The sequence below is a fragment of the Mobula hypostoma genome, chromosome 1, assembly GCF_963921235.1.
Source record: "Mobula hypostoma chromosome 1, sMobHyp1.1, whole genome shotgun sequence".
In the NCBI taxonomy this organism is placed as follows: domain Eukaryota; kingdom Metazoa; phylum Chordata; class Chondrichthyes; order Myliobatiformes; family Myliobatidae; genus Mobula; species Mobula hypostoma.
The window spans coordinates 237515695-237534838 of NC_086097.1; the positions used below are offsets into that span (position 1 = coordinate 237515695).

Below are 19144 nucleotides of genomic sequence, written 5' to 3' on the forward strand. Positions count from 1 at the left end.
TCTGGTACTGTAAAGCATTATGGTATCTGTTATGCTACCATGCTGGGCTTGGTAGTTTTTCTTTTTCGCTGCATTTCTCACTTGTTGACGCAAAAAACCCAAAAGTCTATAAATAGTAAAATTGTATTACAGAGGGTAGAGTTTGTTAAAGCAAGAATTTTTAGTAATAGTTTTCAAACTTTTCATTGGCTGTGATTTCCAAGTGGTGGCAAATGGAAATAGATCCTTACCATCACAAGTAGGCAAGGGGTGATTCCACCAGTGATTTTTCTCACACATTAGCGGTTCCTCATGACTTATTGTGTACCCAGATTCACAGCTGAATGCTACAGTAGAACCAATGGAGAAATCTTGTCCATGTCGATATCCATTGACTGGGATCCCAGGGTCCATGCAGGAATACGTATCCACTGTAACACCTGTGGGGAATAGATATGAAGGTAATGAAAACATAGCTAATGAAACAAAATTCACACAAGTCATAGAATCAGAGAAAAGCACAACACAGCCCACCTAGTCTGTGCTGACTGCCATCGACCTACACCGGGATCATAGCCCTCCACACCCCTACTATCCATGTACCTATCCAAACTTCGCTTAAACATTAAAATTGAGCTCGCATGCACCACTTGCACTGGCAGCTCATTCCAAACTCTCATGACCTTCTGACTGAAGAAGTTTCCCCTCATGTTCCCCTTAAACTTTTCACCTGTTACCTTTAACTCATGACCTCTGGTTGTAGTCCTACCCAATATCAATGGAAAATGGCTGCTTGCACTTACCCTACCCCTCATAATTTTGTATACCTCTATCAAATCTCCTCTCAGTCTTACACGTTCCAAAGCAGTGATCTGATTCCAAACATTACAAAATGTATTTTGTACATTATGGGTACTCAATGGAAAAAGTTTTAAATTGAAAGAGATGGAGAAGTACAGCACAGAAACAGGCCTTTTGGCCCATCTAGTCCATGCCAAAACCATTTAATCTGCCTTCTCCCATCGACCTGCACTGAGACCATAGCCCTTCATTCCCCTACTTCCATGTACCTATCTAAACTTCTCTAAAACATTGATATCGAGCTCACATGTTACCTTTATTAGTTACATGCGCATAAAACATACCATCAAACACATCAAAAACCAATTAAAGAAGTCTGAAGATGTGATGAAGGCAGCCAACAAGTGTCACCACACTTCCAGAGCCAACATAGCATGCCACCACTTACGAACCCATACATCTTTAGGAGTGTGAGAAGACACCTGAGCACCCAGAGGAAACCCACACAATTATACTACCATGTTGCCGGTCACAATGAGGGTTATAGTCAAAAAAAATAAGAAGGTAGGCATAAGTAATACTTACTCTCATAATGAATTTTGAAACCGATATTGGAGCGACTGTTATCAGTGGTAAACAGCAAGTAAAGAAAGTTCGCACTGCTAAAGAGGAACTGAGGTACTTGTGTGCCATTGAAAGAGCCAAGAAGTGGGGACAGAAGATTTGGGCCATCATGAATTTCCAGAACATCATAATTGACTTCAGTCTGAAACCTGCGGATGGAGAAATTGAAATATATCTGTGAGTTATAAATGATTACCTTGGTTTCAATAATGGAGAGCAACCTTATTGCATTCATTGACTAATCACATTTAACCTATAACTAAGTACAAATGTTCGGACTTTAGATGGATCGATCAGAAAAGTTTAATTTTTGTGAACTGAGAAGAGCTATGTTAAGCAAGTCCTTTTGAAACACAATGTACAAAATTAATATTTAACAGATATGAAAATCATAATTATAGTTCTACTTTTAATTCATTGAAATGCATAAAGATAATAAATTAATGCTAGAACTACAGAATGCACACTTCTGAATATCTGGTACTTTACATTAACTAAATTAAATACCAAGATATTAAAACCACCTCCAAGAGGACCACAGCCTTGTCGTTGGGTTTGGAGGCTTGTGTGCCTCAATGATCTGGACAGCTATATTGACTGGAGTCAGGACTTGGTAGGGTCACCCATGCCAAACAGGCTAGAGGACAGACTAGGGGTGGTCCACCGGTCCTCCAAGTTTGGGGATTCATTTCAGGGCTAACAACCCTGACTGATAAAACAAAATTGTAACAGACACAGCAATGAAGAATCCTTCTACATCTAATGTGACAGTGTTCCTGAGTCTCCACCCAGGACTTGCATGACTGACAGTAGTGAAAACCAAGAGAAAGCTACTGACACAATGAAGGAAGTCCTGAATACAGGCAGGGGGGAATGGAGGACCTTCATTGTTGCCCTAAATGCCAGCAGCATAATAGGCAGTAAAAAAATATTAAAACTAAGCATTTGTGCATGACTTATAGCATCTTCAGAATATGTTTATCAATTAATATACTGTATATTATTTTCAAAAATGCATCAAAATTCAAAAGAAAAGATTGTGTGATAACCTTTCAAATGTGATTTTGATAGAATGTCCAGGCTCGGCTTCAATCACCCACTCACAGTTCTGAGAGTCTTTATAATATCCAGGCCACCCTGGTGATAGGATTACTCCATTTGGTGAAGAAAAATGGCCACCACAAGGAGCTAAAGAGAGACCATAAGACCTTAAGACATAGATAATAAGTTCTATTACGTGTACCAATTTGAAACTAGGCAAAAGTACACTACAGTATTGAATATTTGATAGCTATTACTGAAAAATAAGTTAAATACAGGGGATGTTAAACTTATGTGACTGGAAACATCCTGTGAGCCCAATTGTACATGTCATTAATTCTCATCATAACAAACAGTTATATAAAGTGACATTCTACAAAAAATATTGCAAAGAGTACAAAAAAAATGTGAAGATAATTCTTGTCATACAATCATGTCATGTTGTGTAATGTTTCATGTCAAATAGAGTTAACAGAAAGAAGAATTGACATTTTTTTTTTGAAATGTCAGCTCACCAGTCAGTTAATTAAGACAATTCCACTGGGTCTATTCTAATGTGGGTCTGTGGCTGTTCTGTTGCTCTATGTTGTTTGAAATCCAACTTGACAAAATTTACTGATTTCAGCCTTGAAAGATCTCAGTGACAGAACTGCATTCAGTACCCTGACTGATGCACGCCAGCATACCAAAAGCCTTCTTCACCTTCCCCCAGTCTACCCGTAACAAGACTTTCAGGAGACCAGGTGTGTGTGCTATGAGGTCCCTCTGCTCTACAACACTCCCCAGGGCGGTGAAATGCTCTACTTCATTTGTCTTCCCAAAATACAACACTTCACACTTACCCAAATTAAGCTCCATTTGCCACTCCTCAATCCACTTTCCCAGATGATCAAGATCCCTCTGTAAATCCTGATAACCATCTTCACCATCAATACTACCACTTACTTTAGTGTCTTCTGCAAACTGAGTAACCATGCCTTAGTAACATTCTAATCCAAATCATTGATATAAATGACAAATAGTAAAGGTCTAGCACCAACCCATCAGGAACATGACCAGCCACTGCCCCACAGTCTGAGAAACAACCTTCTATCATCAGCTTTGCTTCCTACTATCAATCCAATTGACTACATTACTGTGAAAAAAGTCTTAGGCACATATATGTAGCTTGGGTGCCTTAGCCTTTTGCACGCCACTCTCTATACATAGATTGACACCTTCCAAGTCCTGTGGACCTGGTCCCCAAGGTTCCTCTGTAAATCAATGCTATTAAGAATCCTTATTATTACCTGTACATCTTCCCCTGACACTTGACTTCCCAAAATGCAACACATGCCTGGATTAAACTCCACCTATCATTTCTGTGCCCATAAATGTAACAGATCTTTATCCTGTATCCTTTGACAACTTTCACTCTCCACAACGCCACCAACTTCTGTGTCACCTGCAAACTGACTAACCAACATTAAAACTTAAAATTCTTACACACGCTTTGCAGGGAAGACGCAGGAATCAAGTCTCCCCTGGGTGGCACATTTACAACCAGCAATCTCAAATTGGCCAATCAATTCTGGAATAGCAAGAAATCTTTTCATCCAGAGAGGCGAGAAATATTTAAAGTTTCGAACCAGACAGTCTGTGGAGTGAATTCCAGTTCTTACATAGAGGGAGACCTTCATCTTTGTTAACATTCTTTTCTTTGAGTTTTATTTCAATGCTTTCCTTTACCAGACAGAACCAAAAGCCATTTCTTCAGTAAAGTGGTGTCATTCTCACAATTAAATCTATGGGATCCCGCTGTAGACATATGCAGGACACTTCTGTCTCAGGTGATGGTACCGCCAAACTTTACAGACTCCCTAAGGTACACAAGGAGAGTTCCCACCTGAGTTCTACCGTCAGTGCAATAGAGTCCCCAACTTACTACCTAGCTAAGCATTTAATGACCATGATGTCTCTCTTCGTTGGGGGCTATGAGGAGCACATCAAGAATTTGACCAAAATTCAACTGAACCCAGAGGACATAATGGTCAGTTTTGACATGGTGTCCCTGTTCATGAGAGTTCCCATTAAGGATAGCTTGGTCATCCCACGGTCAAGGTTTGACCTTTTTGAACATACCCTGACTTCAACGTACTTCCTCTGTAAGGGAACTATTATGAACAAATGGGCAAAGTGGCCATTGAATTGCCGTTGTCACTGGCTATTGATAATTTCTACGTGGAGTACTTTGAGGAGAGGGCTCTGAGTTCATTGGCCTTATGTCCCAAATGCTTCTTCAGATACGGCAATGACACCTTCGTAGTGTGGCTGCATGGACTCCAGGCATTCCAAAAGTTCCATGACCATCTGAACATTCAATTTACGATGGAGATGGAGAAGAATTGTTGTCTCCCATTCCTGGACATTCTAATACGCCAGAAAAACTGGATGGTAGCCTCGAACATGGCGTCTATCGGAAACCCACTTACATGGCCTTACACTTCATCAAACATAGCCACCATCACACCTCCCAAAGTAGAGCGGTTCATTTTACTTTGATTAACTGTGCAAAAATTATTTCAGACCAGATAATCTCCCGGAGGAAATAAGACAATTACGCACAACGTTACTACAGAATGGCTATGAAGTGAAGGAAATCTATTGGGCCCTTAAAAGGGCCAATGGAAAACCCAGGAAACCTAACAACAAGGAAGATCCCATCGTTACAGCCTGTCTTCCCTATATTTGCACGGTTTCTGGAAGGATCGCTAGGATGCTGAAGAAATACCATCCACAAACCTGTAAGGAAACTCAGATCACAGCTTATGCAGGTCAAAGATGACCTGGGACTCAGGTTGGCTGGCGTTTACAGGAGGGAGAGAGAAACCGGGGAATTATAGACCGGTTAGCCTAACGTCGGTGGTGGGGAAACTGCTGGAGTCAGTTATCAAGGATGTGATAACAGCACATTTGGAAAGCGGTGAAATGATCGGACAAAGTCAGCATGGATTTGTGAAAGGAAAATCATGTCTGACGAATCTCATAGAATTTTTTGAGGATGTAACTAGTAGAGTGGATAGGGGAGAACCAGTGGATGTGGTATATTTGGATTTTCAAAATGCTTTTGACAAGGTCCCACACAGGAGATTAGTGTGCAAACTTAAAGCACACGGTATTGGGGGTAAGGTATTGGTGTGGGTGGAGAATTGGTTAGCAGACAGGAAGCAAAGAGTGGGAATAAACGGGACCTTTTCAGAATGGCAGGTGGTGACTAGTGGGGTACCGCAAGGCTCAGTGCTGGGACCCCAGTTGTTTACAATCTATATTAATGACTTGGATGAGGGAATTAAATGCAGCATCTCCAAGTTTGCGGATGACACGAAGCTGGGTGGCAGTGTTAGCAGTGAGGAGGATGCTAAGAGGATGCAGGGTGACTTGGATAGGTTGGGTGAGTGGGCAAACTCATGGCAGATGCAATTTAATGTGGATAAATGTGAAGTTATCCACTTTGGTGGCAAAAATAGGAAAACAGATTATTATCTGAATGGTGGCCGATTAGGAAAAGGGGAGGTGCAACGAGACCTGGGTGTCATTATACACCAGTCATTGAAAGTGGGCATGCAGGTACAGCAGGCGGTGAAAAAGGCGAATGGTATGCTGGCATTTATAGTGAGAGGATTCGAGTACAGGAGCAGGGAGGTACTACTGCAGCTGTACAAGGCCTTGGTGAGACCACACCTGGAGTATTGTGTGCAGTTTTGGTCCCCTAATCTGAGGAAAGACATCTTTGCCATAGAGGGAGTACAAAGAAGGTTCACCAGATTGATTCCTGGGATGGGAGGACTTTCATATGAAGAAAGACTGGATGAACTGGGCTTGTACTCATTGGAATTTAGAAGATTGAGGGGGGATCTGATTGAAACGTATAAGATCCTAAAGGGATTGGACAGGCTAGATGCAGGAAGATTGTTCCTGATGTTGGGGAAGTCCAGAACGAGGGGTCACAGTTTGAGGATAGAGGGGAAGCCTTTTAGGACCGGGATTAGGAAAAACTTCTTCACACAGAGAGTGGTGAATCTGTGGAATTCTCTGCCACAGGAAACTGTTGAGGCCAGTTCATTGGCTATGTTTAAGAGGGAGTTAGATATGGCCCTTGTGGCTACAGGGGTCAGGGGGTATGGAGGGAAGGCTGGGGCGGGGTTCTGAGTTGGATGATCAGCCATGATCATAATAAATGGCGGTGCAGGCTCGAAGGGCCGAATGGCCTACTCCTGCACCTATTTTCTATGTTTCTATATCAGCCAGACAGAATGCACAGTGGGAACCTGCATTAAGGAGCACAGGAGGTGTATCCGTTTGGGTTATCCGGAGAAATTAGCGGTAGCAGAACATTGCATTCGAATGGCTATAGGATTGACTTTTATGCCACCAAACTACTGTGCCGTGCCAATGGCTTTTGGGATCACCTGGTAAAGGAAACCATTGAAATAAAACTAGAGGAAAAGAGTTTTAACAACGTCAAATGTTTTGCTCTACGTAAAAATTCAAGGTGGGAGAGCAGAAACCTGATTGGATGAGGACTAACCAATCAGGAGGGACAGACTACATGGGGTATAAATATTACCAGAACAGACATGCCTGGGCATCATCCCTGATGAAGATAGCGGAGTTTGTCATTGAAATGTCCGTTATAATCGATATCTGTACCTGGCTAGAAGCCAGAGAAGAGTTTATTCATAATATACGCTGGGATCCTTTTTCTTCCTGGTAACTTTTTCAAAAAACTCAATCAAATTTGTGAGACACGATTGTCCATTCTCCAAGCCATGCTGACTATTCCTCATCAATCTCTACCTTTCTAAGTGCTTTTATACCTTATTCCTCACAATCACAATCCCCTCCAGTAATTTAATGGCTACAGATCTTAAAATTTACTGGTCTATAGTTCCCAGGTTCTTCTTGCAGCTCTCCTAAATAAAGGCACAAAATTAGTAACCAGCAAGTCTTCTGGCACTTTACCTGTCTCTAATGATGATGCATGTATCTCATCCAGAACTCTCACAATTTCTTCTCTAGCTTCCTGCAGTTTCTTTGATACACCTGATCAGATCTTAGTGATTTATCTACTTCATACAGTTTGAAATATCCAGTGTCTCCTCTGCTGTAATGCAAATTATCCTCTTGATACCTCATTAACTATCTTATGTTCTGAAGTCTTCATGTATTTCTCCATGGTCAAACAGAAGGGACATATTCATTGAGGTATTTGCTGGTTTTCTGCTACTCCACACAAAAATGTCCACTTTGTTCTTTGAGAAGCCCTTTTCTCTCTTTCCCCCTTAATATACTTATAAATTCCTCCTGGGTTCTCCTTAATCTTCTGTGCCAAAGCTACCTCATGATTCCTCTTTGCTTTTTTATTGAGTACTCTCCTGCCTCCCATATACACCTCCAGGGATAAACTTGATTCCAGCTGCCTGTTCCCAACACATTCTTTCTCCTGGCCAGAGTTTTCTACCAGCCTTGCTCTACATTCTAAGAAGAACATGAATATCTTGAACTCTCAATATCACACATTGCAAAGAACCCCACTTGCTAGACATCCCTTTGCCTGCAGCATACTCCAAACAACTTTTGAATTTTCCTGTCTAATAATATCAGAATTTCCTTTGCCCCAATTTAAAGCGTAAAGTTGCACCCTCCAAAAGTCAGAGATTGGAGTTCAATCCTGAACTCAGCTGCTGTCCAGGTGGAGTTTGCATGGCCTCCCAAAGGCATGCAGGTTAGTAGGTTAATTCCCCTCAGTAAAGTGCCCTGAGTGTGCAGGATGCAGGTGAGTGTGGGGCAGGGGTGAAATTGATGGGATTGTTGGAAGAATAAAAAAGGGGATTAATGTTAGATTACTGCAAATGACGAGTTGATCATTGGTTGGGTCTCAATGGCATTTTCCATGCTGTAGCTTGCTAATACTCTGTTTTTCTACTTTTTAAATGGTTCTCTCAATAGCAAACATTTGAGAATAAATCAAGTGCCTTTAAAAACAGTAAGCTGTTAAAACCCATCAAGATCCATAAGATCTAGGAGCAGAATTAGGCCATTTGGCCCATCAAGTCTGCTCTTCCATTTCATCATAGCTGATCCATTTTCCCTCTCAGCCCCAATATTCCTTCATGCCCTGACCAATCAAGAATCTATCAACCTCTGCCTTAAATATAGGTAAAAACTTGACTTCCAAGGCTGCCTTTGGCAATGAATTCCACAGATTCACCACTCCCTGGCTAAATAAATTCCTCCTCATCTCCTTTCAACAAGGATGCCCCCTTATTCTGAGGCTGTGTCCTCTGGTGTTGGACTCTGTCACCACAGAAACATTCTCTCCACATCCACTCTATTGAGGCCTTTCAACATTTGATAGGTTTCAATAAGGTCACCCTTCATTCTTCTGAATTCCAATGAATACAAGTCCTGAGCCATCAAATGCTTTTCATATGACAAGCTGTTCAATCTTAGAATCATTTTTGTGAACCTCCTTTAAATCCCCTCCAGTGTCAGCCCATCCTTTCTTAGTTAAGAGGCCCAAAGCTGCTCACAATACTCCAAGTGAGGCCTCACCAGTGCTTTATAAAGTTCTCTGGGTGGGAAGAAAATCTTATTTGGAAGTCCTCTTCCTAACAATGTATTTCTTGGGTGCTGCATGTGGATGCCTCTCAGGTGATCAACTTAGTTGTCCCTCCAAACCTGGAAAAGTTAAGCTTTAGTGGTCAGATGAATCCAGCACAAACTGTCCCATGCTTTGCATTTTGTCAAATACCTTCACATTTTGGAATTGGTCCGCTCCACATGACTTTTCCATCTTTCAGTACACAGGTTATAGTTTCTGTCCCTTGAGTTTTTATGAATCCTTCTTCACAGAGAACAGATACCGAGTTTCCCAACTGGAAATTGTCGCCAAAGCGTCGTCCATTAATGGGAATACCAGGATCAGGACATTCATTGTGGCCAAACGCTATGGGGAGAAGGGAAACAAATAATGTTCAAAGCTTCAGTGTAGGTTTCAATCTATCAGGTTATTGTAAGTACAGGTATTCTTCAATAAATATAAATTTAACTGTTTTGTTCCCAAGAATCGCATGGTCCTGATAAAGAGTATCAGTCCGAAAAGTCAACTCTTTATTCCTTTCCATAGATGCTGTCTGACCTGTTGAGTTCCTCCAGCATTTTGTGTGTGCTTCTTTGGATTTCCGGCATCTGTAGAATCTTTTGTGTTTATGAGTTTCCCTAGCAGTTTATTATATGCTTTGGGATTCAAATTTCACTGCAGATTTTATGCATGCACGGGCATTTCAGTGCAGGGAGATTTTGAAAAGGAAATGTGCCCTATTTTCCAGAAATATAACAAGATTCAACTCTCTGTTTTAACTATTACAGTACATGTCTTATAAAAGGCCTATTTCACTTTTTTGATGGTGAGACAGGTGACAAAGCAGAAATGCAGCCTCAGTTTTGGCAAGGACAAGGCCTCAGGCTGCAGACCAGGTGAGGGACATCAGGGGCAGTGCAGCGTGGCATCCGTGCTCAATTGGAGGCCTGCTTCTCCTCTCGGTGCTGCCTTCTAGTGTTCAACCAGTGGAATGACAGGCTGGGTTGCTGGGAGCTCTCCTCTCAGTGCTGCCTTCTAGTGTTCGACCGGCACAATGACAGGCTGGATTGCTGGGAGCTGTACCATCAGATTGCATGTTGCTCAGAGTCTTGAACTATACATGCATTTTCTTGTGTAATGATGTGTGTGTGTTTTTTTATCTCATTATTTTGAATGTATGTTATACACCTTGGTCCCAGAGGAATGGTGCCTCGTTTGCCTGTATCCAGGTATAGTTTGAATGATAATTAAACTTGATTTGATTTGATTTTGATGAGGATTCAGTTCTTCACCTCTGCTGGTTAATACTAGTTTATTTTCCAAAAAGGGTAGAGTTCCTACTTTTCCTACTTCCAAATCAACTAAGTAAATTGGAATGAAGGAGGATGAGAGGTGAGAGAGGCCTACGAGATAATAAGAGATGTAGATAAAGAGGACAGCCAGATACTTTTCTCAGGGTGGAAAAGCTGATACAAGAGGACATAATTTTAAGGTGATCAGAGAAAAGTATAGGGGGAATGTCAGAGGTAATTTTTTTTTTTAGACAGAATATGGTGGCTGCCAGGGGTGATAATAGAAGCAGATATTTTAGAGATACTTAAGAAACTCCCAGATAGGTACATAAATGATAGAAACATTATATAGGAGAGATTAATCATTGTGGGCTGAATGGCCTCCCTATGCTGCAGCGTTCTATATCTGATGTTCTCTCTTCACTATTCAAGCTTTTACCACATTGTAATAAAAACAAATTACTTTTAAACACCATCATCAGAAACAACAGATGAGAGAGCGTACTGCTGTATGTGATGTTAAATCCCCGTCCGGACATCGAGTGATCAGCTTGGAACTCCAACCGCAGAATGTGACCATTGCTGGTGAGATGCGAAGGAACCTCCGATCCGCTGAACGTGCCCAGCAGCGGGGAATCGACCGACTCCCCATCTTTAACGGCAAGGAAGTCAAACTGGGATTCCAAGTCAAAATCGTTGAAAGAAAGATGAATTCGGCTCCCTCGAGTGGCAACAATTAGCCAGATGCAGTTCATGTTGTTGCTGTACCCCTCAGGATAGTCAGGTGAAAGTACAGTTCCAACAGGTGCAGTGAAGTTTGATAGACAAGGAACTGTAAACAAAAGAACAAATAATCTACATTTAGAAAAGTATCAAATAGTTCCCATGTAACTAAAAGTGTTCTTTGAAAGGAATAATTATCATGTAAAGCATCCCATTAAATGGAGTCACAATTTGGTTCTGATGGTAGAACACACTCAGTAGCCACTTTATTAGGTACAACCTGTACACCTGTTTGGTAATGCAAATATCTAATAAGCCAATCATATGGCAGCAACTCAATGCATAAAAGCATGCAGATGTGGTCAAGTGGTTCAGTTGTTGTCAAACATCAGAATGGGGAGCAGATGATTGTTGGTGCCAGATGGGGTGGTTTGAGTATCTCAGAAACTGTGGATCTCTTGGGATTTTCATGCACAGCAGTCTCTAGAGCTTACAGAGAATGGTGGGATAAACAAGAAACATCAGTGAGTGGCAGTTCTGTGGGCAAAACTTCCTTGTTAATAAGAGAAGTCAGAGGCGAATGGCCAGACTGGTTCAAGCTGACTGAAAGGCACCAGTAACTTAAATAGCCGTGTGTTATAACACTGGTGTGCAGAAGAGCATCACTGACTACACAACACACCAAACCTTGAAGTAGATGGGCTATAACAGTAGAAGACCAGAAACATACACTCAGTGGCCACATAATTAGGTACCTCCTGTACCTAATAAAGTGGTCACTGAGTGATTATATCAGTGCAAGGCTAACTTGGCTTGCTTACCATAAAAGTTTGAACTAGCTAATATCAAATAAATGAGATAATATTGCTTCATATTGTTTTATTATTAAGCAACCATACTAAGTTAATTGCAAAATTGTCCATTTGGAAGCAGCAGGTGCTGTCAAAAATAATCTACTTAATCTTAAATTATTGCCTTTTCTCTATTTCACTTTGTACTGTATATCTAAACATTAGCACGATCACACTAGTAATCTGTTCATATTTGTTGATACATCTTTAAATGGTTCAGCACAGATTAGATGGGCCAAAGGGCCTGTTTCTGTGCTGTACTTCGCTATGACTCGATGTAGCCTTATTCAGTACTCTGGAAACTATTTTTGGCATTAAATTTAAAATAGTTTACAACTTTATTCTATTAATAATTTCCAGTTTTTAAGAAATTTTCGTGAACTTTATTAGGTTGTTAATGATAGAACAAACCACAATACAAAAAAACAATGTCCTTGGACATACTGTACTAATGCATTAGAATGTGCATTTGCAGCGTAAATTATAAACTGCAGTCAATCAAATGGCAGCTAAAGCAATATCTCCAGCCATAGACTTTCTTTGTGGTACAACAAATTGGAACCAAGCCCTTCCATAACTAGGACTTGGAGCAATATCCAGTTTAGGCATATGGCAGGAATATTTATCTCTGATGACTAGGAAGGGTTTTAAGTTAAATTAGTTGGGACAGAGTACAGTTCCGAGTGGGCATGATTCCACTGTGCAAACCTGCTTTCATAATTAAAGGTTGGAGCAAAATCATCCTATTTTCTGTATATTACTAAAAGTCTGACAAGTGGAAGTAACAAATGTAAGCATTGAGGTTAATCTGACTTTCAGGTTAGGATGATACCCAATCGTTATTTGATGTCTTTATTAAAAAATGGGAAAGGTAAATCATTAAGGTTCTCTGACTGAAACATCAACTCTTTGTTCCTCTCCACAGACGCTGATTGACTTGCTGAGTTCCTCCAGAATTTTGCGTGAGTTACTCTGGATTCGCAGTATCTGCAGAATCTCTTGTGCTTGTCAATATATTGAATAGGCAATTTGCAGTTTTAGTTAAGTGAACTCTGCAGCTTAAACTGACGCTGCAGTAAAATGGTTTCTAGGTCAGAGATTATCGGAGATAAAACTGCATTATTACATCCTTGTGAAACAAGCAGATTTGACATTATACGAGGCAAGCTGTCAATCCCATCTTAATTTCCCTTTACATCGTTTCAGTCCAAAGACCTAAAATATGCCGAGATTGGAGGTAGATAAATACATTGATGAAGTGACTTTGTTATGAGACTAAGAATATAATATCCTAGAACAATAATCAGAGCAATATCAATTCTAAACAGTATACAGACATCTTGGATCAAGTCTTTAGTATTGGAGGGTGAGCAGCCAGGCGTCATGGTCAACATCAGTACCAATGACATGGGAAGGAAGGGTGACAGGAAGTTAGGTGCTAAGTTTAAGGACAGGACCTTGAGGGTCCCCAGGATTGCTATGTGTGCTGTGTGCTAGTGAGGGAGAATAGAAGGATGATAGAATTTGCCACGTGATTAAGGAGATGGTGCAGAAGATTTTTGGATCTTAACTTCTCTCTTCCAAGGAAGGTGGGACCTGTAAAGAAGGGTCAGTTTGTACCTGAATTGGAGGGGTCTAATATCTTTGCATAAGGGTGTTCAAGGGGATGGGAACCAGAGACAGAACAGATAGTGGAGTGGTTGTGGGGAAAGATGTTGTTTGGCCTACATACAAAGTAAAGAATCAAGATTAAGCATGATGGGGTTAATGTTCCGTGTTGTGTATATTTCAATGCAAGGAGCATTGTAGGAAAGGTGGATGAGCTGAGGGCATGGATCAGCTCATGGAATTATGACTTTGTAGCCATTAGTGAAACTTGGTTGCAGGAAGGCAGGACTAGCAGCTTTGGGTTCTGGGGTTCTATTGATTCAGACATGATAGAGCAGGAGGGATTAAAAGGGGAGAGATGGCATTACTCATCAGGTAGAATGTCAAGGTAGTGCTTAGGTAGGACAAACTGAAGAGCTTGTTTACCAATGTTATATGGGTGGAACTGAGGAATAAGAAAGGAATGGTCAAATTAAAGGAATTATATTATAGACTACCCAACTGCAAGACTTGGAAAAGCAAATTTGCAAAAAGATTGCAGATTATTGCGAGAAACATGAGGTTGTGATAGTAGATTATTTTAACTTTTCAAATGTTGACTGGGATTCCCATACTGTAAAAGAGCTGAATGGGTGGAATTTGTCAGATATGCTTAGGTAAGTTTCCTTAATCAATACATAGAGGTCCCAACCAGAGAGAGCATGATACTAGATCTCCAATTAGGGAACGAGACAGGGTAGGTGACAGAATATTTTGCATCTAATGATCAAAGAAGGAGGTGCATAGCAGGCATAGGCAGGTAGGGACAAATGAGGTACTTGAAGAGTATAAGAAATGCAAGAGAAACCTTAAGAAGGAGAGCTGAAAGAAGACATGAGGCTGTTCTGGCAGACAAGGTGAGGGAGAATCTCAAGGGGTTCTGCAGATATATTTAGACCAAAGGGATAGCAAGACACAAAATTTGTCCCCTGGAAGATTAGAGTGGTGGCATCTATGCATGGAGCCAAAAGAGATGAAGGAAATCTTAAATGGACTTTCTTTTTTGCATCTGTACTTAATTGGGAGATGGATTCAGAATCTATAAAAGTGAGGCAAAGCAGCAGAGAGAGTGTGGACCCTATACAGATTACAGAGAAGGAGATGTTTATTATGTTGAGGAAAATTAGGGGTTTATAAATCTCCAGGACCTGACAAGGAAACAACCTTCCTGTTTCTATTTATCTATCCTTTATATGATTTTTGGGATAGATAAGACAGAGGCAGGAAAGTTGTTTTCACTGGAAGGTGAGACAAGAACTAGGGGACATAGCCTCAAGTCTCAGGGGAGTAGTTTAAGACAGATATGAGGAGGTACTGCTTTCCCCAGAGAATGGTGAATCAATGAAATTCTCTGCCCAATGAAGCTGTGGAGCCTGCGTCAGTAAATATATGTAAGACAAGTTTGGACACATTTTTGCATAGTATGGAAATTAAGGGTTATGGGGAAAAGGCAGGTAGATGGAGAAGAGTCCATGGCCAGATCAGCCATGATCTTATTGAATGGCGGAGCAGGCTTGAAGGGCCAGATGGTCTACTCCTGCTCCTATTTCTTGTGTTCTTAGGTGTTCCCTCAGACCCTGTGGGAGGCAAGTGCAGAAATTGCAGGGGCCCAAGCAGAGATTTTTAAAACATACTTAGCATGGGTGAGGTGCTGGGGGATTGGAGGATAGCTGATGTTGTTCCATTGTTTAAGAAAGGCTGTAAGAAAAATCCAGAGAAGTATAGGCTAGTGAGCCTGACATTAGTAGTGTGTAAGTTATTGGAAGGTAATCTATGGGACCAGACGTAGAAGTATTTGGTTATACAGGGACTGACAAGGGATAGTCAACATAGCTTTTTGTGTAGGTGGTCGTGTCCAACCAATCTGATAGAGTTTTGGGACAAAACAGAAGCATGACATACAGTATAGGATAAGAGCAATACTCACAGATGCAGATGGGCACATTTGCTGACCACTGATTGTTGTCTTGACAAAGCAGGGATTTTTCTCCGATCAGTTCAAATCCAGATTGACACTGAAATCTCAGAATGTTCCCATTGGAAAATCCATCTGTATCTCTTATGCCATATAATGGAGTCCCAGGATCACCACAACTCTCCTCATCAATTTCTGTGAAAAAGAATAGTAACAATTTTATCAACAATGGATTTCCAAATCCTTTCCTTCTGAAATTTCATGTTTTGCAAATTCCAGGCAATATTTCAAAGAGCAACAGTGGTACTCTGGTAGACCCTTCGCCTCACTCAAACCTGAGTTAAATCCTGACCATGGATGTTGTCTCTGTGGAGCTTAAATAACCTCACCATGACCATGTTGGTTTCTTCTGGGTGCCAAGATTCCCTCCCATATCCCAATCACTGCTTGGTTAACTGACCACTATTAATTGTTCCTGGTCACGACAGAAACTCTGAGGGTCTTAATGGGGATGTGGGAAGAATACAAAAATTGGGATTAATGTGGGATTAGTACAGGTTGATGGGATTAGTACAGGTTGATGGGACTAGGCAGATTAATGGTTTGGCACAGACTAGATAGGCCAAAGGGCCTGTTTCTGTGTTGCGGGGTTCCGCGACTCTGTGACTCCAGAGTAAATAGCGGGCTGATGGTCAGCATGGATTCATTGGGCCAAAGAGCCTGTGTCTGTCGTGCACCTCTTTATGACTCCTTGACTCTATTTTCCTTCATCCATTTTGAATTGTCAGCTGGAGGACTGATCCATCTGACAGGTGTTGAAACAATAGAATAAAATTTTCCTTGTATTATATTTATTTCTGTTATTTTGAAAATGGACAGGAGTAAGAATTTTGATTTTTTTTAAATCTCTCTTGAAATAGGAAAGGGAAACAGATTATTTTTTAAAAGGAAAAGTAATGAAGTGGATACAGCCCAGTCCATCACGGGTAAAGCTCTCCCCACCACTGAGCACATCTACATGAAATGCTGTTGCAGGAAAGTAGCATCCACTATCAGGGACCCCCACAACCCAGGACATGCTCCCTTATCACTGCTGTAATCAGGCAGAAGGTACAGGAGCCTCAGGACTCGTACCACCAGTTTCAGAATCAGACTCTTGAACCAAAGGGTATAACTTCACTCAACTTCACTTGCCTCATCACGGAAACATTCCCACAATCTATGGATTCACTTTCAAGGACTTTTCACCTCATGTTCTCAATATTTATTGCTTATTTATTTATTATTATTTATTTTCTATTTACATAGTTTGTTGTCTTTTGCATATTGGTTGCTTTCCTTTTCATTGGGTATGGTCTTCCATTGATTCCAATATGGGGCTTGGATTTAGTGCGTATGCCCGCAAGAAAATGAATCTCAGGGCTGTATATGGTATGTACTTTGATAATAATTTACTTTAAACTTCAAACTTTTAAAGTGGAAGAATTTAGGGGGGATATCCCAGGACATAGGGTCCAGACATAAAGAACAATGGCGAAAAGAAATAAGATTTGTTTGCGCTGAACAACGGACCAAAATTGGAGAAGTGTGTAACTGGACAGGGGTATGATTATGGAGGGATTTGAAAACAAAGCTCAGAATTTTATGGTTGTGATGTTACTCAACCTAACTTCATTCTAGTTTCCAACTGAGCAGAAATAGGAGAGACAGGAGAACCACATTGAGATTTGTTCACTTTTCTGGAGGATGGGGGAACGAGGGGTTAGCCAGGAGTCCATTAGAACGGTCAAGTTTGGAAGTAAGAAATATCTAATTGAAGGTTGCAGCAACAGATAAACAGAGGTGGACGCTGAACCAAAGACACTACAGAGGTGAAAATACATAGTTACCAAGTCTCAGAGAGTTAGCATGGAGGGGACAAAGCTGGTGGCAGGTACAAGGATTATAGCGTCATTCTTCACAATATTTAGCTAGGAACAATTGCTGCTCTCCAGTAACGGATGTCAGACAGAAAGGCTAAGTATTTACAAACAGCTAAAGGATTGAAAGAGATTTAGGTGTAGAAATTCAGTGAGAATATGAGGAAGCTATAGCTTCAGAGAACTCCAGGGATGTTGGTGTTGGAGAAGTTAATGCATTCAATTCTCTGGTTGTGTTTTGAACCACCCAGCTGAATAACAAGGGAGAAGGATGTTCCATTAAAGATTATCACAGGTGGCATTCAATTTAAAAAAATGCAGAAGGAATAACTTACATACTCTCACTATGATTTTTATGTAATTTGATGCAGTTGCAAGGTCAGTTATCAAACTGGAGGCATAGCATTATAGAGAAATACAGTACAGAAACAGACCTATTGTCCCAACTAGTCCATGCCAACAACATAGCATCCTTCCTGCCAGTCCCAATGCCCACGTTCAGACAATAACCCTCCAAGCCCTTCCCCTCCAAGTACCTATCCAAATGCTTCTTATATATTGCAGTTGTACCTGTATCAATCATTTCCTTGGGCAGCAGCTAGTCCCAAATATTCACCACCGTCTCTATAAAGGTGCTACCTCTGTGGTCTCTTTTGAATCTTTCACTACCTATACTGTATTGATACCCCCTGGTTTTGGACTCCTCAACCCTGGGGAAAAGGGTGCAATTGCCAATTTTATCCCTACACCTCATGATTTTATAAACTTTGATGAGGTCACATCTCACTCTCCTAAGCTCCAAGGAATAAAGATACAGCATAGCCAAACTTTCCTTCTAACTCAGGCCAACTAATCTAGGCAACACCCTTGCAAGTCACTTCTGCATTCTCACCAGGTTGGCAATGTTTTTCAAATAATAGTGTGACTATAACTCAACATAATGCTCCAAGTACAGTCTCACCAGTGATCATGTAACTGCAACATAATATCCCTACTCCTAAGCTTAATGTCCTGACTAAATGAATGTTAAATGCCTTCTTCACCAGTCTGTCTACTTGCTTTCAGTGAACTGAGCATTTGTACTCCCCGTTCCATCTGTTCCACAATGCTTGTCAGTGCCCTTTCATTCACTTTGAGATTTGAACTACTCTGGTTTGAATTTCTCAAAGACTATCAATAAACACATTAAAATAACTTGGTGATGACACACTTTTATGAGTAGAAATTCACATTTAAACAGTTCTACCACCAATATCTATGCATCTTCTTAGGAGGAAGGACTCTCGTGTCATGTTCCCTTCTGGCAATCCCCCACCTTGCTATTAGGTGATTAAATGAGGCCTCAATCACCTCATTTAATTTCCAATCATTCCCAGGTTCCACTAACTACACATACCTGCTTCCCATCAGAGACTGCAGGATAAAGACCCTGTGATCACAGCAAGGAACTGCCAGTGCGTTTGGTCGACTTGTGTATGAGTAACCTCGTTCCATGGTTCATAGGACTATCAGTTCTAAGTCTAGCATCGTTCCTGAATTCGCTACTAAAACCAAGACTCCTGGTAAAGACTCTCTTGGACACCAATTCCACGCTCGCTACAACTGTAAAGCCTCCCAACTCAGCCTCCGTGCCTGTGTTCAGCACTTGGGTTCGTTTCACCGCCACATCCTTGCAACATCTAGTTAAAATTTTGCATAGCTGAACATAGAACGCACTGTAGAACACAACC

General features: G+C 41.0%; 1 protein-coding gene across 1 annotated transcript in view; it reads right to left on the reverse strand.

The window, feature by feature from the left end:
• The window catches only part of csmd3b (CUB and Sushi multiple domains 3b), a 2345756-nt gene that overhangs the window by 567574 nt on the left and 1759038 nt on the right, over nt 1-19144 (reverse strand). Inside the window, exons 13-18 of the mRNA XM_063066157.1 lie at nt 15508-15690; nt 10865-11191; nt 9239-9433; nt 2454-2592; nt 1366-1553; nt 231-419 (exon numbers count right to left, since the gene is read on the reverse strand). Of these exons, the coding sequence (XP_062922227.1) occupies nt 231-419; nt 1366-1553; nt 2454-2592; nt 9239-9433; nt 10865-11191; nt 15508-15690 (1221 nt within the window). The remainder of the gene's footprint in view (nt 1-230; nt 420-1365; nt 1554-2453; nt 2593-9238; nt 9434-10864; nt 11192-15507; nt 15691-19144) is intronic.